General features: G+C 45.6%; 1 protein-coding gene across 2 annotated transcripts in view; it reads left to right on the forward strand.

Annotated features, from left to right (window-relative positions):
- col18a1a (collagen type XVIII alpha 1 chain a) overlaps positions 1–24,477 on the forward strand; it is a 72,134-nt gene that overhangs the window by 22,813 nt on the left and 24,844 nt on the right. The window contains exon 1 of one of the 2 annotated variants that reach the window (XM_031585801.2): positions 15,113–15,431. The exons of the other annotated variant lie outside the window; for it this stretch is intronic. Coding sequence (XP_031441661.1) covers positions 15,278–15,431 — 154 coding nt within the window. The 5' untranslated portion in view covers positions 15,113–15,277. Of the gene's footprint in view, positions 1–15,112; positions 15,432–24,477 lie in introns of those variants that run through there. 2 annotated transcript variants of the gene reach the window in all.

The raw sequence follows: 24,477 nt of genomic DNA on the forward strand, positions 1-24,477 counted from the left end.
AACAAGACCAACTAAAACTTTGTGATTCTCTCTCTCTAGTCTCTTGCGTGCCTCGTGGCACATAAGGCCTCAAAAAAAAACTTTGTGATTACCATTTAAAAAAAGCTGTCAACAGAGCAATGTTACGATCATAACACTCAGGGCTAGCTAGCTATTGGTCAACTAGCATTACCCAAACAAGCATAGCTACTAATTTTTCACACCACTTTTTCACAGTGATGTGAGAAATTAGTAGCTGTGCTTGCTTGGTAGTCCACCATTGTTGTTGTTGTGCTTGGTGCTAGCGTAGCTGGGAAAGCGGAGACGTATACAATTGTATACAATGACGTAATGACATGGCTCTATGGTGGCTCTGTAGCCTGTGGAAAAGCAAACCAGAACCGAACATTCACAAGTTGAACCAACTCAAACACTAGCACTAGCACCGGCCCAGAACTAGGACCTAGTTCATGTTGATGGAAAAGGGGTATATGTGGAGTTGTGGCGAGAGAGAGCTTGTGTGTTCAGCGAGTCAGACACTCCAAATGAGTCATGGAAAATTGGACAGGTAATGAGACAAGCTTAATTGTGCAAAAATGATGATACCAATCTTGCCAAATCATGTCGTAACACATCGACAGCAGCCCCGTCAAGTGCTGAAAGCATCTATATCTTTCTAAAGCCTGGACTTGACAGTGCTGCACATTAAAGGTTTTTGGGTGTTATATGTGAAAAAAAGTTTCCACATCATAGAGAGCACAAAAACTAAAAGGGGTCAAATGATGAGGGTAGACACAAAACATCATTGCAGGGCAATTGTCAAGGGAAGGCAAGCACAGTTTAACCCCAGTGAAGTTTGTTTTTAGGAAGAGCGATTAAGGTTGCCACAAAGAAGCCCTTCGCATCAAAGATGACTGTTTTGCCGTCACAACTTCTTAAACCTTTACAAAGTGGGGGGGAAATATAGGCTGCACAATGTACCTCTATGCAGCCGTGAGGATGTAGTCATGAGGGACCCGCATAGGTGCCAAGCAGCTCCCCCTGTCTCCTAATGAAGTGGTCACAACATACATGGCTCTTTTGCAAAGATTAAAAGCTTAAAGTGGTGCATGGCAGAAAGTGGTGCTCAAATGCTGACAGAGGTGGCTAGGCGGAGGTGGGAGCAGACGGCTCTGGGTTGAATTAGAACACTCAGGAGGGTGGAGCAATGGGGGGAAGTTTAATGCCACAGAAAAGTGTGCCAAGTCCGTGAGGTCTTACCGTAATGACCATAATGAATGTATTGCACCTAAAGGTAAACTTTTGCCTTTTGTAAAATGATAGATACGCAGAGGGGGAGAGAGAGGGGTACATAGATTTGGGGGGAGAAGGGGCTGTCAGATTGTTGACAGATCATAAAATAAAACGAAAGATCATAGGACCTCCTATGAAGTGACTCTTAAGAATATGTGTAGGAAGGGGCACAGCGAGGCCAGTTATTCTCCCTGTGGCTAGTCATGTCTTACCAGTTTGATGGATTGTTGCATTGTCTTTCTTCCATAACCCCAAGACTTTTCCAGTGCTCTTGTTCAGCCCCCATTCCTCATGTTGTTATAAGACAATGGTCCACACATTCCCATACCCTTCCGATGACTACATGTAAAGGAAACAGATGATTTAAAAAGTAAATACCGCACACATCAGAATTCCCTGTGGGGACAATCACATTGTCAGCTCTAACTCAGTCACTAAGTGATAGGGATGTGCAAAGACAACAGTGGTGTCAAGGCTGAAATTAGGACGCCAGTCTGTATTTCTGCTCTGTGAAACTGGTCCTTACAGATGTCTGTGTGAGGTGTTGGCCCCTTCTGATCCAGATGTTAATCCCTGACTTCAACACCTGCGTCCTCCCGTGGTGAGGTGAGAGTGATGGAGGGCTGACAGCCGTGGTGTGTCGGCGCCTCTCCTCCTCTCACACGCTGCCATGACAGCCTGTTATTTTGACCGCTTCCTCTCTCCTCTCCTCTCCTGTCCTCTCCTCTCCTCTCCTCTCCTCTCCTCTCCTGTCCTCTCCTCTCCTCTCCTGTCCTCTCCTCGCTGGTCCCTGTCCCTCCTGCCTGCTTGGTGCTTCAGTGTCACTCAACACAAAAGCCCCATTATGTCCTCGGATCTGCTGCGTAGACTTGTTTATGACAAACCTTCAGGATGTGGTGTTTTGAAGAATTAGCTTCAGACAATGGTCTCTCCTTCAGCTGTTGCTCGTGCCCGTATGGGAGCGTCCTGCTTTGGTCAGTGGGGCTTTTTGGTCAAGGACCTTTTTTATTCTAAGGAGCAAGACGATTGACTGTTTAACTGAATGGGGCGTCCTGTCTCCCCCTTTTCTGTCGGGTGTGTGTCTCAGAGAGTCCCGTGGACTCCTCCTCCTCCACTGCACTGACAGCGGGCAGTTCAAAAGTGAGCGATCCCCCAAATAGTTGTGGTGCTTCAAAGACCCAAGGTCTCTAGAAACAGCTGCTGTCTGCAGGCTCTCCCTTCCCCCCAACGCTCCCTTTTCAATGGAGATTTAAAATGGTGGAGGGCTTGTCTTTCAGAGGGCAGATTGATGGGTGTTTTAAAGGCAGCTTGTGCTGCAGTGACAGGTGTGGATTTTTGTGCCAGAGGTCAATGTGGCCCTTTGTTGCTAAGAGGAGTGACAATGATGAGGCCACTGCACAGGAATGTCCAACTTTAGGGGACTTTCACCCCATCATTAGTGTGATTTTTTTTTTGTATTACTTTTGTGCTTTTGCGATATCGACACCTCTCCATCTATGACACATCAGTCCTGGTCCTGTGTAGTGCTCTTAGAATGATTGTTGCAACGACATTCTTTTGTTGTTGTCGTTTTTCATCCCTATTTTTTTCCCATGTAAATGAATAAGGGAATGTTCACCTATTGTGACGTTACTCACTCTGCAAGCTAGGTAGACTAGGTAGACCGATGGTAGCTCTATAATCGTTCATTTCAACCACCACTACGTTCACATATCAGGCTGGTGGTAAGTGATTTTCCCGAACCTTTAATCAAAGATTATGGCATAGCTGGTAAGCTATAAGGCTGGTTATCAGAAATTTTCCAGAACTGTTTTAGTGGGACAGTGGTTAGCACTGTTTACTTTCAAGCAGTTGACCGGGCGAAAGCAGAGAGATATCAGAGATTTTTCTAAACCTTAAATGAAAGATTATAGTGCTTTATCTTTTGTTTCAACCAGGTCATAATGTTTACATATCTAAGTGTTATCAAAAATGTTCTGGTTTGTGTCATATCATGGTAATTGGAGAGATTGTTTATATTCAAGCAGCACCATTAAACAGAGCCATTCAAATACATTACAGCTCACCCAACGTCACTTCAAATAAATGAAGATACCACCACCAATGCAAATTAATAACAGTCTATAATTGTTAAAGAGTTTTGCACACAGATCATACATGGAGTCCGCTGAATACTGCTAAGCCTACCTAAAACATGGTGTCCATCCCTATCCAAATAACAAGCAGCCTATACTGCAACAAACCAACTAGCTTACCATAGATAAGATGTTAACTCTTTGCACAAGGTGTGAGCGGCATTTTCCATTTAGAAAAAGTATTGCTTGAATAAGCTCATATAAAACTTTCAAATTAATTTAATGTGAATTGCCTCAATCATTGTCTGTGTGTTTAGCTAGCTAACTCTTCCACAGTGAACACTCAATACTTGTTTTTTGTTGTTGTTAGCCAATGCATGCTCAAGCTGTACCTATTTATTACATCTACGGACCATACAAAAGTTACGTCTCAACCTTAGTTATTGATCCTAGGAGAGACTTGGCTGACGTGCTATCATTTTACAAAACCCCGCCGTTAATGTTAGATCAGATAGGCCAGTTTCTCAGTTTGGCTGAAAAGCAGTTTTTGTGGAGAAAGATTAACCTCTCGTACACGCCGATTCTTTAACGCCACTGTGACTGACATGTTTGAGACTGTAAGCTATGGTAACGTTATTATAACATTACACCATTTTGGACATCAACACCCAAGTCTTCTTTACCCACTGCTGACTGATTGGTCGGTACTTACAGTAAACTTGCGAACTAAACTGGGAGCGGAGCCATACTACAAGTTGATAGATAGACTCACAGTGCTCCATAGTGTGGGATCAATTTAGGGGTAAAACGATTTGAGCGAAATGATGTTCACATGTGTAATAAAGGTTTGCAGCTGTCGAAATATTTTGTGCATGTGTGACACAGCCATTGACCACAGTTCAGCTTGCGAGATTTCCATTAGTCTGGAGAGAGCAAATGGTAGAAATGTAATGTTTGTCTACATCCCTCTGGCACACAGATAACTCTGGTTGTCACAAGTCAGCTTTCTCAAAGACAGATAGAGTGCGGTCCATTCCTTGTCTTAGTACTACCAAAGAGGACTTATTGGAAGACTAGAAGAAGACTACAGTAATAGGTCTTCCGTTAGACTATTAAAATTACTTTGAGGATTTTCAAAGCAAGTAATCCAAGTATCATTGACATTCTTTACACTTACAGCAGTGGTAAGGAGTTTTGGTGTAAAACTAGTGAGTTCACATGTTAAAAGGCATGCAATAACCTTGCAAACACCACCAACAGCCCAGGTGGCACTTTTCTGGCGATATAGTCGGCAAAGTTGTACAGGGAAAGCTTTTCTGACATTTACGTGGGGTGCAAGAGGGCTATGTTTGGGTGTTAGGGTATAATCTGTCGTTTGCTGGGCAAGGGTTACCAATCCTCTGCTGCTGGTCAGCAATCACACGCTTTTCTTGTGGAAATACATCTCTAGTTTAATTTGGCCTTCCTCTCTTCAGCTAATGAGGTAGTGATGGGGATCTTACCTATGTTTGGTTTTTTGTGTGTGTGTGTGAGTATGAGTGCTTTGTGTGTGGGTATGTGGCAGAGCTTTGATGTGGCCTCAGAACAGAATTATGAGCCCTCTTTTGCTATAGCTGACTGCAAATTTCATGGCTTATTTGTAAACATGTTTTTGGTTTCCCCCTCTCATATGCATGTTTATCTTATCGCCAGTATAATCTCCATTTGAGAAAGCCTCCATTGGAGTTTCAGTAAACATAAAGCAGCTCTGAATTCCCCCCCTCGGGACCTTTGGATATGGTGGCCTCCGCAACACACCCTGGTCCTTGACAAACCCATGTCTGGATTCCAGGTGGTGCGACTCTGAGGTCTCCAGGGGCGTGTAAATAATTAGCTTGACCAAGAGCCTCGGCACCGAGTCCCACTGTTGACAAGGTATGGGAGAGCACTAATTCCCCGCTTGACAGCTTCTCCCACGTCCCTCCCCTCTTCCACCCTATGCCTTTCGGCCAGGGCCCTTCGTCTGAGTGAAACCCCCAAGAGTCCCTCTCTTAGAGTTGCTCTTGAGCGCCGTTAATGACAGCATCCCAGGAGAGCCGCAACCCTCACATGAGGTCACAGTGACCACTGCACTCAAATCCCTCTCTCAGGAACACACCTCCTCAAGCCCCAGCAGGGTCTGTGTGTCTCCCCCTGGTGGTCAGTGGGTGTTTTAGCAGCTGAGTAGATCTATAACTCTTTGTGTACACTTCATTAGGCAAGTATGAGCCGCATTCGATACTAGACATCTAGTGGCCTGGCCTTGAGTAGCTAATTATGAGTTTTGAGGTTGCTGACTTCACAGTCAGGAAACACTGAGATTAAAATCACAAGTCTGTGGCTTTGGATAGTGTTCTCAGAATCAACAAACGACTGGTTTGTATCCAGGTTCTGCTGGTCTGGCTGCATTCATTATAACAACTTAGATTTTCACAGTAAACACAATATATGTGGGTTCATATTTGTACAGTACAATGTAGAACATGGTTGTATGGAAACCGCACCGGTGTAATTATATGTTGTAAGCCTACCCATCCTGTCAACTGAGATAGGAAGTTTAGATAAGGGGCGGTGGTATCACCCTGTGTGGATGATGAGAATGTTACATCAGTGTGTATCCGCCACTCTGTGTTCATCTGTTTTCCACTGATCACACGCTTCCCCCGACAAAGGTGTCAGTGAATACAGTCATATGGTGACAGGCCTTATTAACAGCCTGCATCTGTCTATGTGTGTGTGTGTGTGTGTGTGTGTGTGTGTGTGTGTGTGTGCATGTGTTTGCACAGGTGTGTCTTTGTTGACCGGCTATGTGCATGCTGTGCGAGTGTTTGCACTCGTTTCCTGCGCTGGGAAGTTTTGATCCCAATCTTACTTATTCCAGTGGAGAAGTGCAGCATGGAAGCGCAAGGCACCATAATCTTCATATCTGGGTCAGCGGCCAAAAAATGGGGGCAGGGGGGTCCTTCTTAACACGTACACACCACCATCCCGCGGACCATGGTTGCTGAGTGCTTCAAGGCTTTCCAGATTCCTATTTGGTTCATGTTTACTCCACATAACCCTGTGCGTGAGAGTCAGTGTCCTTAAATGGCCAGAGATTGTATTCCCCTGAAGAGCCACATAAACCTGGTGGTTTTGTTAATGAGAAGCAGATAGCGAACACAGAAAAGGTGTGCAGTGAACATGCAGGTCTGGACTCAAAGGGCCAAGTGTGCCCCCTCTGCTGGAGATGGCTGATGTTAGCATGGTTTGGGAAATTTTTATTTTTTTATTTCAAAATGCATTAATTAAACACATTAACCATTAACACAAACATGTTTAATTTAAACATTTAAATAACAATGCCTTTGTCCGTGAAAGATTATTAATAAGTAGTGAAACATCACAACTTTTTTTTAAAGCGTGCATAATTTGTTTTCCACAGCAGAGGGAGACAACTATCCAAAATACTGTCTTTCCTCAGAAAGGGCATCACTGTTGCAGAAATGGCCTGTATGGACATTGTTGTGTTCAACATGGTTTGCATCAGGCATTGGGTTAGTCAGCATGGAACACTTTAGAAAATGATTCAGAAGGCATTCGTTTTAAACTTTGGGGTGTGTGTGTGTGGATGTGTGCGTGCGTGTGGTTATGTCTTTGGGAGTTTCGTCTGAGTGTGCATGTTTGTACTGCAAAATCATCACTTTCATCAATTAGCTACACATTTTCTATCAGACACTTCATGTGTGATTTAAGAGATGATTCGTTTTTAGGTCGAGCCTTTAGGCTCTCCGTGTGGCTCCTCCAGATTGGGATGAAAGAGGCTTGCCATAATTGCCCTTGATTTCACACCACCATTGAGGCGTATGTGTGCTGTATGTTGTCTAGCCACCATCTTGTGCTATTATTGAGGAATGTTCCCCAGTTAGGGGGAGCTGCCGCTGCTTGCCTGAGCAGTGCTGTAGACCCTCTGGGGCTCTCACATGGGGCTGTCTCTACAGGATGTGTTTATCTAGGAGAGAGGGGTCTTGACTGATGCCTGTGAGACGTTTGTCAGTGAGAGACAGTGAGAGAGAGAAAGAGATGGGGAGAGAGAGAGAGAGAGAGGGGGGGGGGGGGGAGAGAGAGAGAGAGAGAGCCCCCACCTCTGATCGTGTGGCAGAGTCGCCTTGACATGTCCCTGTCAGGTATCTCGGAGGTCTTTCCGTTTTCTGCCGGGCCTCGATGCACTCCCCAACCTCTCTCCCCCCCCCCCTCCCCCTCCATGATATCACTGCTGGCGTGCCCCTAATGACCTGGGAGGAGGAGCCGTTCCATCAGTCACCGCGCCACGCGCCCAGACATGCACCACTGAGTATGCAGCAACCTGGGAGAGTCCTCAGTCTGGGCCGCACCGCCAGGAGCCGACCCCTCAAATTGCATGCGGGGGCCGCATTCTCCTGGAAAAAAGGGTGACATCTAGAACCATCAAGGGTCTACTTTAAAAACTCTAAGGCTCTAGGAGGTAGATAGGTATCTTATGAGCATTCCTCATGTCTTAAAGGCATTCTTTACATCCAGGCAAAAGGTTTTCACAAAACATTTATTATCAACATGTTATCATGATAGATAAAGCATGAGATCCCATCCTGTTTAGCTTTCTGGGGTTTTCAAACCTACACCTATCACGGCATTTATGATTATTCTATTAGATTTCAGATGACGTCATCAGGTTGGACAGGAGCTGATTGTGTTGTTTGTGCATCTGGACATTGTAGCGGGAGCTCCACCCTGTTCCACTAATGGACAGCTGCGCAAATTGGTGGGATGAGAGATCCCTCTGTGCGCTTCCTTATCTTTAGCGGTTCTCAGAAACGTCATTCGGAAGGTAGACAGAACAAAACCACAGGGATATTTATGTGGCGTTGGAGGGGGCGGTTGGATAGGGGTTGCCATCCGATGATAGATCTGTCTGTACTGCATGCACTTAAATTTGTTTTACCATCAGAATTTGTAACCCCCAAAAAGCATTTTAATTAGCGGCTGTCATGTTGTTTTGCAGATAAGATGTTCGTTTGCTTGAACATGACAGCGTGTGTGTGTGTATGTATGCAGTCATCTAGTGTGTTTGTCAGATATTCTAAAGATGGATTGCAAAGATGGAGCTTAAATCTGTCAGCAGTACACAATCAGATGGAGATTAGAGGAAACCTTGAGACCCACATGAGATATGAGTTATCTGGACCACCTGCCTCCTGTTCTGCCAGCAGTGAACACACTCACAGAAGAGAGGCTCACCCTGCCCTCCGCCAGGAGAGGTGTGTTTGTGTGTGTGTGTGTGTGTGTGTGACAGAGAGAGAGAGAGAGAGAGAAAGAGTGTGTGTATGTGTGTTGGTAGGGTAGGCAGATCTATAGTTTATGTGTAAGTGTTATACTCTGTTACATGATACTTACCTTACTTGAATTAGATTAACTTTGATACTTTTAGTTGATTTATTGTTAGTTTGTTCTTGTTTTTTGTAAGGGTGTATAGATTCAATAATACTACACCCTTACAAAATGTTAATTTAAAATCAATAAATAGGTACCTAATTTCAACCTTTGAACTTTAGCAACAAAGAATTCATTCATTCATGCCAATAAAGCATCGTTTGATTTGATTTGAGAGATAGAGAGTTGTCTGCTTGTGTTTAAGTGTGTGATTGTGTGTGTGTGTGTGTGTGTGTGTGTGTGTGTGTGTGTGTGTGTGTGTGTGTGTGTGTGTGTGTGTGTGTGTGTGTGAGGAGGTAGGGAATGTCTATTGTTGCCTGCTGTGTGATCAGGAGTTTTATGTAGATGTGGTTTTGGAAATATAATTGAAGGTCATTCTAAATGGGAAGACAATGACAGTGTCCTGAAGAGAAAAAAAACCTCATCATGAAACTGGACAGTGAAGAGACCACTAAAAAAGCTTATCATGACACTGGCAGGTGAAGAGACCACTAAAACAGCTCATCAAGTTCCCCCTTACCCTCCCACATAATTTCCATCAGGCCTCTGAGGCTAGGCAGCTTTGCACCATAAGGACTCTTGTTTTCCTCCCCAGACACACCAACCCTGTTCCGTTTTCTTCTGGCTTCATACAAAACACTGCAGAGGCGCTGTAGGGAAGGAAATAACCTTTTTCGGAGTTGGTGGTGGGGCGGTGGGATGATTCTTCTCACATGATTTCATCTTCTGAGTCGATAGTGTTTATGTTTTGTTTTTCAGTCTGCGGCTTCCTCGGACAGAGCTGTTTTTGATTCCCCATGTGGCTCTCAGCCGCGGCCCTCTGCAGCTGCGGGGCCCGGCAGGGCATCGCTTAGCCCCGCCAGGGACCTGTGGGGAGGCGTCATGCGAGACGCACATGTGTGTGTGTTTGACAAAGTGTGTGTGTGTGTGTGTGTTTGACAAAATGTCTGTGTGTCTGTTTGTGAGTGTGTGTATGTGTGTATGTGTGTGTGTGCGTGTGCCTGTGTTTTTAGAGAGGCTTGAAGTCTGTGTCTGCTTGAGGCCCTTGTGGGCTTGTTTGTTCAGCGTGACCCAGGTTTACAGGGTGAGCCAGCAGAGGTTACAGGCCCCAGGAGGCTGCAATAACACAGAAGGCCCTGCCAAAAGATCCCTGGGCAGGTGAGCGGGGGTCACCAGAGAGCATGGCATGCGTTTGAGGCAGCGGCCAGTGATCCATGCGTCACACAGGCCCACCTTATGTCTGTTTCCCTCTTTCAGTCTCGCTGGCCACAGACCCACCTTAGGATAACCCAAGAGTGACCCCACAGACAGAAACGTTTAATTGATTCTTTCTAGTTGCATACTAGTTCCACACATGACCTTTACAAACTGACCAGATTATTACGTGCAGTAATTCTCTCTCTATGGAATTAATTGTACTCTGACGTATTAATTAGTGATAACATTTTTAAAACTAAATGACGGCAAATTGGAATGAGTTTGATTTATTGCAGCAGCTTTGGGCCCTATTGAGTTATTGAGATACCACCTTCTGCTCCAGTTGGGGGGTGTTAATGAGGCCATTCGTCCTCTCATAGATGGCCTGTACAGCCCATTGCTGGAGCTCTTGTTCCGGTTAGTGTTGTATTATAAATTTGAAGATGTAATAAGAGAGGGGATTTCCAGTGTGCACTAAAAATAATCTGACCCATGAAAGACTCTTGTAAGTCACAGTTGCGCAAAATTATGGCTTTTATTGGTTAAGCATCCCCATATACATTTATCTCTACTAACATTTTTGTGCCAGTACTTGCTCCAGAATACTTTCCTTTGTCAGCCCTTATACTTTGGGGCTTAATTTATAGTCTTGTGAAATACCTGTTGAAACATTCGATATATGAGTCTCAGTGTGGCTGTAAAATGTCCTGCGGCAGGATCTCAGGACATGTCCCTCAGTCTGGGGGGGGGTTGGGAGGAGACGGGGGGTCACGGCCGGTCTGAACCAAAGGGGTCGGGGAAGGCTTTAAACTGACTGAACGGACGAAAAGGGGAAGTGTAACCTGACAAGCAGCAAAGTGAGAATTAATTACACACTAGTTCACGAGCCTCCAGTGTGAAACATCCTGACTGCATGCACACAGTTCACCATTGTTCATATTTCCCCTTGTTTCCTGTGTTACTGAGAACTCCTGATTGGAACTGATGGCTTTAGAGGGCTTATGCTGTTTGTTTTTCATGTAGAGATTAATGATGATTCAATGAGGTACTTCAGTCAAAGTGATGCTTGTAATTGTAGTGTGTAATTAACACACGCATTATGTCTATACCTCAAGACGCCCCTCCTATGGAATGAATCATCAGCTCTTCAGTGCGTTGCATATTAGCTGTAAGCCTCTTAAATTAGAGTTAATTGTGTGGCCGCAGGATATTGCCTTTTTTGTTTCTTGCGCAAGCTGAAACAGGTCAGGGGAAAAGAGGCTGCGGCGATCCCTATACGCCATAGGTCTACTCTGTGTGAGTCCCTATATGTCGGTATGTAAACATGATACTCGTGTGTGTGTGTACTAAGGAGTCCGCCCCTGCACGCTTGCTTTGAGTAAGAGGAGCCCTGCGCTGACCCAAAGGGCCGTTTCGAAGATGAGGCTAAGCTCAGCTGTGTGACTTGGATCTCCGCACGGAGGAGCAAGTGTTTATCAGTCCGACGGTTGCACTTACGCATATAGAGCTCACTGTTTACACTCTAAATTAATGGAAGCCAATGCAGCTGTCTGCTCGTGCCGCCTCGCGATCGCCGGGGAATGAGCGGAGACGGCGTGGAGCTGCACTGTTAATCCATATAGTTTTGCCTTGTCAGCCACCGCTCGGCAGGGCCATAATAAAAGTCACATCTGCTTCTGCACGATTATGGATCTGGCGCCTCCCATTTTTGCACATTCCTCGGAAACTTTTATTTGATATGTGGGCAATAGATTTATAGAATTTGGTGCGCTCGGCAGGGGAGGGAGAGAGAGAGGCAGGAGCTGGGCAGGCGACGGAAGCAGGATAGGGAGATTTGTTATGATGTGCAGCACATGTTCGACTTAATTACAAGAGTCTCGCAAAGCCCTTCTGATGGGTAAATACAGAATGCTGTACCGAATTGCGCTTCAGCCTTTAATTTATTTTACAACTTTCCCACCACGCATTGCGTTTGGAACTTGAGAGCTGCTGATGCTTAAGCTATATATATTTTATTTTTTTTGGGGGGGGGGGTGAGTGCGTTTAGCTGTGTGGATTTCTGCTAATGAACATTCACCCCTCAACAATGGACAGAGACAGCGTTGTCTCAGCGTGAGGATTTACACAAACATGCATTCCAAATGATTTGCTTTTGGCTTTCCATGACAGAACTCAAGTGTAAGAGGGTACAGACAGACTGCACCTTAAGCCTTCCAGAGGAAACTCCTTGAAAAGTATACCAAAATAATCCACCCCTTGCTACATAATTACTCATAAAATTCTCAGCTCTTCACATTCATCCAGATTTTTTTCTCTCCATCGACATTGATGTAATTATTATCTACAAAGGGAAATACTGTCACTGTCTTGTCCAGGCATGGACCAACAGCCCCATTAACACAGTCAAAGCAGTGTGCAGACAGTGTCAGTGTGAGGTTTGGCCCTTATTGAGGGTTTCACAGACATGAAAGAGAGAACACAGAGGGCCAGGTCTATGTCTGTTTCTAAAACACACATCGAATTCTCAGGGCAAAAGCACGCTGACATCTTCATTCACTGTTAATCAGGGACACAGAGGAGGAGGAGGAGGAGGAGGATCCCGTCTGTTATCAGGAGAGAAACATGAATGACTTGGCTTTCGAGTTCTGAGAGCCGACTGTTTAGAACGCCTGCCAGAGTACAAAGACTCGTCAGGCCATCCAAGTATTTTTGTTTTTGGGCTGATTGCCTCCTCCAAAAAATGACCGGAACAGCAATCACTTCGAAACTTTCCTTTCCTCAGGTTTCCACCTCACTCGTTAATATCACTGTCTGGAATTGAAACTAAAACTGTCTTGACCAAGCCTTTTTAAGTACTCGAGTCCTTGACCTGACCTGGCACCAGATGTCTTTGGGCCAGGTTTGTGGATTTTGACATTGCCATAGGCTTGTATGAACATGGTACAGTAAATGTTGCTTTTTTGCCTTTTGTGTCCTGCGAGAGATCATTTGTCGCCATTGAGGATCGTTTTAGTGGAATTTTGCATGTTTGCACTTCTCCTAAATGACTGCGTTTAAGAGATAAAGCAGATTTAACTCTCCTTCAGCAGTTTTACTTCATTTGAACTGAGTAAGGCAGTCAGAGAGTATTCGATCGATTTCATTTCAAAGAAAAATGTCAGTTAAAGCATTCACCCTGGACACTGTGCCGAATTTGATCCCAAACAGTGCACACCGTCAGCGTTTGTGCAGTGCACCACCATCAGCCCTTGTTAATGTCATTCCCAAAGGTTTGGCGGTACCCGCTGCCTCAGGCTGAGGGGGTGGCTTCCCCTGCTCTTCCCAAAGGGGTGTAGTGGGGTCAGGCGTCCCAAGCGTGGGCTCCTGAATCAATCTGTTGGATTCCTTTCTGCTTCATCTGCTGGCTGCTGAGCGGTAGGAGGCTGGGGGCGGAGGGGAACCCCCCCAGATGTGCATGCTGGAGTCTGTACTGCTTTACCGCATGTGTGCAGTATACATAGATATTATTATATATTATATTATATCTAGGTATATATTTATAACTTTTCTTTTGTGTCAGGTCCATTTTTCTGAGTGAGTTTGTGTGTGAGTATTTGTCTCCTGAGTGGATGTCTTGAGTCTTTTGTGTTGATGTTGTAAGTTGTGTCTTTGTCAGGGTATTTGTTTTGCGTTTGGCTTTTCCTGCTCTGACTACAGGGGCTGCAGTGTATTTATTTGATTCCATTCAGGGATGTTTCTAATAAAACAGAAAACATTTGTATAGCTGTCTTCCTGTGATCCTTTTTGGAGGTGGATGAGAAGAAAATCTGCAACCCAAGTCTAAAATGGGTCACCCATGTGATCGGACCAATCCTGTGCCAAAAAAGAGTCAGGCTGGCTATTGTTAGGTCTACTCACGTTAACACCTCGCAAGACAAGACAATCTTTGTGGAAGACAATCCCTGGTTTAGTGACGTGTGTCCTCCCTCTACTTGTGACCCTCACTCAACAAGTTGCCTTGGCATTCAAGATCAAACATTGCACATCTCTCTCTCTCTCTCTCTTTTAAAAGCCAGCTCTGTTAGCCCACAACAGAGTTCTATCCCTTTCATGGTAATCTCCACGGCTCAGCTTCCATTACTACATGCAAAGGGTCCTCCATCGGCAGCGGACCCCATAGGCCTGTCCGTACCAGTCTGAACAAGCACACTCTGGATTGCTCTGTAACTGCACTCGCCATGTAATAGAAAGCAGGAGGCGGGCTTGGTTGGAAAGTAATTGTGAGGTGCAGCCTGGCGACCAAGATTTATGTCGAACGAGTGGGGGGTGGGTGTGTGTGTGGGGTGGGGTGGGTGTGTGTGTGGGGTGGGGTGGGGGGTTGTCGCTGTACAGAGAAAGTGATTGAATAACTGAGGAATTCTTTCACATCCCCATTCCACCCCCACCCCCCTGGCCAATATGTTTGGATATAGGGATGGTTTGCTTGCACTGGAGTGAACATGTCTTTTTTTCCTAGAATTTTTGGCATTCTTAAGTTCAGTTCTTTTGATTAGGTCAGCAAATGGTTAATGCATTTCCTGAGTTTCAGTGCATTGTTGCATTACTTGGGTCAAGTGTGTGTTTGACGTGACCACCAGGTATTCTAGCACTCAGAGGCATTTGGAGGTCTCTTAGTGGATCAACTGAGTCAGAAGTTAAATGAAAACTTTGAGAGGGAACATGAACACAGGCTCTCAGTTCTAAAAAGCCCTATTTGTCATGCTCTCAGTAATCCCCACAGTGTTTGACTTTTTTTATCTCCTCCCTCATGAGCACGTGGGGAATTTCTTTTTACAAATCATGTTTGCACAGAGGCTCTGCAGAAAACAAACCTAAAGATTCATCAGAGGTTGTTCCAAGCACTGAAAAGCACCCCCTCGCAAACAAAAGCAACCTTACTAGCCATTTCTTTTTCTTTTCCTTTCTCTTTTTTTGTAAGATTATCTATCAGCAGAGACACTCTTTCAATGCCTTGACAAAAGAGGAGGAGGAGCAGAGGGAGGAAAGGTCTTGAGGATGGGCCAATAAGGAGTAAGCCCCCCACCCTCCCTCCCAATCCCACTCTCAATGGCACTCCTCTCAACTTTTTTTTTTTCTCTCTCCCTGGGCTGCTTCAGGAGTAGTGTGTGGTGTCTAGCACACTTCTTGGGCAGAGAGAGAGAGTCTTGTCTGTGGATCAGAGGCTAGGGCATGTCACAGTAATCCGCAGGAGCTGGGCCAAGCTGCTGAATCACTGCTAAGTGAGCGGGATGTCTAAACTCGGGATGCTGCTGGGCCTCCCCCTGTTTTTGTGCCTGTTGTGCGTGGGGCTCTCAGAGGGCTGGCTCTGGTGGGAAGGCGCGAAGGACGACAAACAGACAGCGACACCGGCCAATGTAAGGCCAGAGACCCAGAGGAGAAAAGGTACAAGTGCCGACCGCGCCGGTGAACGTGTGGATGCTTTTGCGAGAGAGGAGCCGGGTAGTGTCTCGGAGGCTTTTCAAGGTTTAGGATCAGGAGCCGGTCCAGATGGTTCAGTGGTAAAGGAGAATCAACCCAGAGATGGATCTGGGGTTGGGTCTGGGTCTGGGTTAGGATCTGGATCTGAATCTGGATCTGCAGTTGAATCTTTGGGGTCTGGGTCTGCCTATGGATCTGGGTCAGTGGTCTCTATAGGGGAAAGACAGGAGGTTGACAGGGTAACACCCACAGATTTTGCTAGTTTAACTGAGGGAAATGCATATGTGTATACTGAGGGACCTACTGTGAAATCAGACTTAACCAATGTGGACCAGTTACAGAGAAGTGTTACAGAGACATACACTAGAGTAGCAGAGGAACATGCAAGTGTTGTAACTGATTTCCCACGCACAACTGATGATCAGACTAGAGAAAACTTGAATGTTTCTCCAGGTGAGCTGAGCAGCAGTAGTACTAGTAGCATATTTAGCTCCACTCCTAGTCGGCATGCTAGCAATGGTAACACGACGCAGTATTCCAGAGAATACTCTGTCCCGGTTGATTTACTAACAACAGGGAGCAAGAACGCTCTTGCTCTCGCTCTCCCCCCTACCACTCTTCCCACCTGGGCAACTCCGCGTTGCCTGCCACTAGATTCCGATTTGCCTTTTTGCGCCGGACGGAAAGGTGTCAGTGGGGCGGCGCGCCAATTCGCCGTGCCAAACTTCCTCAATCACACCAGCGTGGAGGAGGTCCAGGCGGCGCTGTCTGAGTGGGCGTGGCTGCTGCGCTCGCGCTGTCACCACGCTCTGGAGTGGTTCTTCTGCCTGCTGCTGGTGCCAGGGTGCGACGGCGGGGGAGGCGGCGGGCGCGGTGGGCACCCCCCTCCTCCTCCCCAGCTGCCCTGTCGCAGCTTCTGCGAGGTCCTGGTGGACAGCTGCTGGACACTCCTCCCCGAGGGTCGGTTCGCCGTGGAGTGCCACCTTCTGCCCGAAGAGAAGGAGAGCGGTGGTGATGGTGGTGATGATGATGATGGTGGTGATGAAGGGTATCAGTGCTTGTCAGTTAGTAACCAGAAAGGTAACGGCGGGTTAGAATGCATCTCCTTTTAACCCCAGAGATGCATTCTTTTAACCAGCAACCACCTGTTGTGTCCTGTGTGTTGTTTGTGTGTGTGTGTGTGTGTTTGTGTGCGTGTGTGTCATCCACCTGTTGTTAATTGTTTTGTTTGGCCAAGTGTTGTGTCATGCTGGACAACTGCATAACCCAGAGTTTAAGAGGGTGTTAGAGTGGTGAAGGGGGTTGGGGGTGGGGGTTGGGGTTGGGTGCGCAGGGAATGTAGCTAGTAAGTGTTTCCTTGTCTGAGCACATTCACCTCACCTGCTTGGCCCCGGGAACGTATAGAAACTGCATAGAACTGAGCTCAGCTGCCTGCCCTGCTTGCATGTCAGTGTATATGCCTCTTGCTCTTGCATGTGACTGATAACGCCTCACTCACCAAGTGTTGCACACACATTCTTCATAACCCAATCAATTCAGTGAAACTGGCTGAAATTCCACAATGAACCTGTAAAAGTATCTCATTCCATGATAACAATATTTGATATACCTTGCAAAAATCACACATTTAAGATAAGAGAGGACAGGTTGGAATTTAGCTTTCGGCTCCTGTTTTGTCTAACCATGTACTGTAAACTGAGGAGCACTGAGATAATCGAACTTTGACGCTGCTTTATGTGATGAGATTAGACAGGCCAGTTTAAGTGAAGGTCATCCTTAGATTGCAGGCCATATATCTTGCAATTAAAATGCCCTACAGTCGTCACATTCTCTTGAAAGCTAGAGTTTCACAACTCTCTGAAAGGGGCATAGGTTATCAAATGCCGACAAAGTTGGTGGAACACCTGTAGATGCACAATTCTCAGCAGGATAACATGAACTAAGATACATTCTTTTAAGTTTTTCACGTCCCCCCCCCATATAGATATGCTCATGGTGAAATGCCTTCTTCTGCCTTACACATATGAAGTACATGTGAGCATAGAATGGTGTTTTTATTGCAAGAAGAGATGTTTAACTTCCATGTCCCATTCCAAAGAACTGTGAACATTCCAAACTGTGCTGCAGTCGTCTTCATGGAACTCATTTGGTTTGGTATTCTACATTGCAAATGCCAAACCCCTGCAAGCATGCTGTTGTCTAAAGAGTGTAATGATGCAAGTTACCTAATTGGTTCTGGCATGTTGCATGTAACATGAGACAGATTTGTTTCTTAAGCTGTCTGATTTATTCCTATGTTGCAAGAATGTGTTGCGCTGCGCTGAAGATGTGAAATGAAACTCGGGGGATAATGTGGATTTCATGCCTTCCACATCCTGGTGGGGTGATGCTTGAGTCAGACTCAAGAGTTTTCTGCAACGTCAAGTGTTTTAAGGTGTTGTGCATTATCTTTTTATGTTTGTATTGAGAGCCTCTAGTAGACATAATGTCATTGCAATATAACAAAGTGTAGCTGAATATATTAAGAGTTATTTTGCCCTGCAGGCATCTCCACTTTGACTGAAGTATGCTTTTGAGCTGATTTTTTTCTAGTCATCAAATGCTAAATGTGTCTGACCCTCAGGTCAGTATGAAGACATGAGCATTTCTGTTTTGTTTTTTGAAACAGCTCACATATAAAGGGATTGTCAGACTAGACATGGCCTTGGGGAGCGCCATCTGGAAACACTTACCCAAATCAGCTCGCAGTGATACTACAGACTGACTCCGTGATATGGATTAATGGTTGACATTCAAGCCCAAAGCCAGAATAAATTCTCTATGCTAGCGTTTTGTTGAAGCACAAAAGAGTTGTATCGGGTTACCTCGCTCCTTGTGTGCCAAAGTCATTATAGACTCAGACTTTAGTTCTAAATTTGAACTCCACAGGTATTTTTGTGACAGCCCCTGGAGAAAACTGTCCACTCCCCTGTGAGCAAATCATTACGGCAGTGAAATGCTAATAATGTTAACTTTGCAGGTTAACATTTATAGATTATCACGTTAGCCTTTCTTTGGGCTTCGCTGATGGTTACAAACCTGTGGTAACAGTGCCTCTGGGCCAAAATCAATTGGCTTTGTTGTTAATTAACTTTTCTTCACTGAACTTAATAGCCCATTGAAATACCACATCCTCCACCCCACCCCACCCCTCCCTCTTTTTCTTTCTTTTTCACCAACAACCATGCCTCGCCCTGCTCAGCATAGCAGTCACTCTCTACTGCCTGCTCCAGCAGGGGCTGTGTGTGTTTGAGAGAGAGAGAGGGTGAGAGAGAGGGTGAAAGAGAGAGAGAGAGAGAGAGAGAGAGAGAGAGAGTGAGTGGTGCAGCCATATCAGTGCCCTCAAGGCTTCCTTGTCAGGTTGTAGTGATGAGCCTCTATGGAGGGATCTGTCATCGCTAGCCCTTGTGTTTCTGAGGTGGAACTCAGGCAGCGTTCTGTAGGAGACGGATGTAACACCAGCCTCGGCGCATGCATCACTAAGGGGTCATGCACACGCTGTCGGGGCTCTGATGTCAGGGAGGCGGTTGTGCATGGATGTGTGTGTGTGTGTGTGTGTGTGTGTGTGTGTGTGTGTGTGTGTGTGTGTGTGTGTGTGTGTGTGAGTGTGTGTGTGTGTGTGTGTGTGTGTGTGTGAGTGTGTGTGTTTGTGTGTGTGTGTGTGTGTGTGAGGTGGTGGGTGTAGAGAGAGACAGAGAGGAAAAGGAAGAGTAAGGACAGTGAGAAAGAGAGAGAGAGAGAAGAAAAAATAGTTGTCCGTGGGAAGATCATGCTGATTGAGCTCCTCTTGTGGATGAGCTGGGGGCTGGGAGGAGGGCCAGCGGCCCTTGGCGTGTTCCTTTTGCAACAAGGGGGCGTCTGATTGGCACCAGACTTCAGACAGGATGTAAGGCCCTCTGTGCCCAGGGTCAGAGGAAAAGCCCACAGTTTTATAACATCACGGCAAAGATGACTGGCCTTTAATATACATGAAAAGCACCATGCCCTTGGAATCCGTCGGGGAGAGGAGAAAGAATCCTTTGTGTCTGTCTCGAGCATTAAAGCTATGCATTTACACACAACCACTATGCCCTGTACTTGGATGTGGCATTGTTTGGTATTCTGTGGTGGCCATGGCATTTGGAAGTGTTTGCGGATGTCACTTGGCAATGCCTTGGTCTGGCATGAGGCCCCATTGCTTTCGTTGCTGGCTCCTCGCCCAACGGGATCTGCCAAAGAAAAGGCAGCAGAAGTGCTTAGAGGGCTTCAATTAAGGGGGAAAATGCTCTCCACATCCATAGCCGCCAGATAGGCTCTTGATAGCCCTTGTGTGTCTCTTGAATGGCCATATACTTCATCCATGTTAAGAGCTAGCAGTTGGGTATTTTCATAGACTACGGGGTTGTGTGGTCTCTTTTTTCAGCGTCCAATCAGACATCTGGATCTGGATTTGGAACTCTGCCGTGGTTGCCACTGAAGCGTTGCACGGAATAGATGCCTTTAATCACATATATCTCAGATCTTTTGCTTTAGGTTATTCAATGATTATCCCAGATTTGACTGAGTAAACCGATACACTTGGTTACATTTTGCCTCCTTAATCCCTGCACGTATTGAACATCAGGCAGGGATTTATGGGAAAATTGATTAACTGTGTGTAGCTTCACGCAGGTCCAGCTGGGTGTACAGTATGGAGGTGTTGATTCATTTCCCATTCTGTATCATTACTTACATATGAAGACTTTTAGAGTTTTCAGGACTAGTATCAGGATTGGTTTTCGAATCCATAAAATATAAAACCTTCTCAAACTCAGGGCAATGTTGTATTGCTGTGAACATGTAACTACACAAGAGATTTAAAAAAGATTGATACCTGATACAAAAAAAACTAAATCTAAAATCTCTGTAGATTAAAAAAGTGTAATTCCAGGGGAAATAAGGGCGATGTAAAACATGGCTGAACACACACCCGCTGCATACCACAACAGAAGTGTTTCACACAAGTCAGCATCACACAGTGGAACCTTGTCCATGACCCAAATTAAATTTACTCGTAGAATGTAACATCAGGGCAACCCGGCCAGCACACCGTGGCCTCTGAGTCACTCACCACCTCACTTAATCCACTTGTGCCTGTTTGTGTTTGGTGGTATGCGTGGGCAAACGCAGCCGGTGCGGCCCATGCTCCATGTCTCCGCAGCTGAACTTTGCCCCTCTCAGAGACGGGTCTTTAGCCGTCAGCGGGGATGCTTACACCGTGTGAAAGGATCCCCCGCCAGGGAGGTGTTTTGATTGGTGGCTGAACATAGCCACAGGGGCCTTCAGTTCTCCATGGTAATTTAGAACCTCCAGATGCTCCGCATTTTCTCATGGAGAGCTCAGGAGCGGCACTGCCTGGAGACGAGTTTATGAGGGAAGGGGGGGTGGTCTGAGGATATTCGGTTTGAAATCCCCAACTGTCATTTGCCTCAATCTCCCCACTTATCTCCTCAGAAGCCTGGAAGCGCTTCGTGGTGGGTGGGGGGTGAGTGAGTTGGGGGAGTTGTAAGCATACATGGAGATGAGTCTTGTCACAACCTCACTGCTTTATCAGGCATACCCACCCTATCTCCAGTTGGATATGTTTAGTCTCTCCCTGTTCTCTGCTTAGTGATGGGAAACAGGGGCAGCTCTGCTTTTGTGTTTAGCGGGAATGGAATGAACTCAGATGGAACAAAATAGAGCCATAAACTCCTGCGGCCCCATTCAGGGTTAGCACTTTCTCTCCGTCCCTCTCACTCTTCTGAGTCATTTAGCTGTCAGAGATTAAGAACAAGGGAGACGGCCTCATGCTTGAATAGACATTGGCATTTACAAGGTAATGTTTAACCCCATAGACATCAGTATTGATTAAATGAATCAGCCAGTGTTCACTTCTACATGTCTTTCATTGCAGCACATTGATACCCATGTTACAATGAAGGTGTCTCTTCTCTTCTTTTTTTTAAAAAGGGTTTGCCTGGTTCATAGAAGTTGCGTAACAGTTGCGACATGTTAGCTGTATAGTCAGGGCATATGCAGCAGTTGCCTCTGGGCCTCAGAGTTACCTTAGAGTGCTGTCGATGCTTTGAGAAGATCTGCTTGTCTGTGCTCCTGGATGAAATACAAACCTCAGAAATTGGCTCAGTTCGACTAAACAATGACATGCGTGTCACATTTGGGACTGATTTAGTACCGTGTCATCTCAAACCTTCTACACATATTTTTTTTATGTCATTCTGGATCATTCCCCCGTGTTATCATGTAGATATGCATAGCAGTGTTCTCGACTGACACAGGCAGTGTGCCAGCCTTGTTGATGACTGGCCTTGCTGATTGTTGGTTTGGGTGAAAGTGGTGGAGAGAAAAAAGAGAAAGAAAGAGAGAAGATGCACATCTGGACAGCATAATAATTAGACTGCGCTGTAAATGAGGGCTTGCGTCGGAATGCACGGACAGAACACATGCAGCGGTGGCGTTGGGGATGATACCAGGGCAGAGACATGTGCAGGAGGCTGGCAAAGGAAGCCCTGTGGAAGTCAAAAAAAGAATTAGATCACCACATCAGAGGAGAAGGATGTAAAAGAAATAACAAGGAGAAACAACAGCAGCAGTGAAGGCTGGCCTGTCAGAGGGAGCGTGATGCTCACACACAGTGAAGCCACATGCTGGTTTTGAACATACCTCCCACATTCCTGTGCTCTGCTTTAATTTGCCCAGGAATCCATCACCTTAAGCTGTTCAACTGTCCTCTGCTTCCTAGTGTTTAATATATGCAGTGCTAGTGCGGTTACCATCAGCATTACTGTTTAATTTGATGAGAATAGAAGATGAAGCATTGATGAAGCATTGGATGAGTTTAGTGTAGTATGAGGCCAAAAGTTGTGGGTGTGTGTATGTGTGTGTGTGTGTGTGTGTGTGTGTGTGTGTGTGTGTGTGTATGTGTGTGTGTGTGGGAAATGTCGGGTGTGTGTGTGTGTGTGTGTGTGGGGTGTCAATCCATGAGTACACACTTTCAGAGGCCTTGAGAGAGTTGTAGTCTCCCTCTGTTCCGATAAACATCTGGGTTTTGCAATCACAATTTACTGCACACTGTCAAAAACATTTTCAGTCAAGGACACAGGATTCCCCAAAGTGTTATTTTCAGGTCTCTCACACACACAAAGCAAAAACAGTGTTTGGAGGCTACAGACATAGTATATAGACCACAGAGCTGTGCTGATATCCATGATCTGTTTTTACACACATACACACACACACACACACACACACACACACACACACACACACACACACACATACACACACACACACACCAACACAAAACCATCTGGGGAACAGGAGATCCCCCAGGTTTCCTTGAGTTTCCATCAACGTAGTTTTGCCGTTTCCTTCTTTTCTGGCTAATTTTGTCCCCGTTTGATCCGGGCCTTGTTAAGAAAGACAACTTCATCCTGTCAGGGAAGTGCCTGCGGGGCCGTACGTGTTTGTGTACTAGTTGTAGTCTCGGAAACGCTTGTTTTCTTTTGGTGGAGGGGCCACGAGGCCACGGGCATGGCTGCGTTGTGTGGCAGAGGATCTCATATGTTTTGACTTGCAACAAAGACACCATCTGCAGTTCCTAATGATGTAGCTCTCACAGGCTATCAAGGGGCCTTTGAACCCTGTTTAATAACTAAGGTCACATGCCACCTGGTATGTATTTCAAACTATCAGTTTCAAACACGAGCTGCTGTTTGATGGTGTTTGTAAGGTTCGGAGTTGATCAAAGCAAGCTGCTTTTTTGTTTGTTGTAAAGTTTAAAAACAACATGTTGGATTGGTTCTCATTCCTGAGCTCATTCATTCATTCATTCATTCATTCATTCATTCATTCATTTATTCATTCATTCATAACTGACATAACTGGGAAATCATTAATAATAAAAGGTTGCTTAACTCAAAAGATGGTCTTTCTATAAATACATGGGAAATCTCTCTCTGTGTCTCCAGGGCCACTTTCACAGTGGAAATGGAAGGTTTCTGTTGGTGCCTCTGACACTCAGGCCATTGTCCTCCCTGTTATTTCTGAACCTTCTTTAATAATGAGCCTGCCCTCCATCACTGTCGTCATGGGCGATAGCTGTAGGAGCGGAGATATTCTGGTGTTCTGGTGTCCAGCTGCTGCCCCCGTTCTGTGCCGATGACATGACAGTGCAGAGAGGTCGGTGGGGGGCAGGGGGGGTTGATGGGAGGGATGACACATTTTCCATGTCCTACTTAGTTATCTGCCGACGGGCTCGGATGCCTCCTTAATCTAGGGGGATCCTGTGGTGAGTGGCGGCGGTGTGAGTGTGAAGGAGTCCATCTGACCCATCAGCCTGAGAGTGCAGTGGTGGCCTAGGTTAGATAAGTGCTGATGCAGCTCCCCATGGGATTAACACTGTGTGTTCCACAGTGTCTTAGCTTGGTTTCCTGAGAAGAAGAAGGAAGGTTTGTCACTGTGACTGGCTGTGAAATGTAACGGTCATTTGTGGAAAAAAAACAAAGAAATAAATAAGTAGATAAATAAAAAAATAGGCCATATCTGTGTATTCACTTTTTTATATTTTGTACAGTTCTATTTACTATCATGTCAGCAGAGTACTTCAACCCACGTCAAAGCAATGGCTTTCAACCAAATGAGCAATTTGTGTCGCCGTGTATTGACTGAAAGCTTTTGGTTCTTTACTTAAATGGTATTGGATTAGTTCTGCCAAGCCCTGGGTATATTTCCATCTTCTACCTTTTTAGGACATCATTGTTGATGTTCAATTTTATAGCCTTTTCTATTTAAAAAGCAAAGAGAACAAGCTTTCCACTCCTCTCCCAAGACAATCTATATTGAGATGTATTGGGAAAAAAAATAAGAACAGTAAAATCTTCATACTTGAACAGGAATGACAATCCTCCCATTCCTCTGTGTTTATTGAAGCCAGGGGGCTTACTTTATTTGC

This window comes from Clupea harengus, chromosome 2 (assembly GCF_900700415.2).
Source record: "Clupea harengus chromosome 2, Ch_v2.0.2, whole genome shotgun sequence".
NCBI classification, from domain to species: domain Eukaryota; kingdom Metazoa; phylum Chordata; class Actinopteri; order Clupeiformes; family Clupeidae; genus Clupea; species Clupea harengus.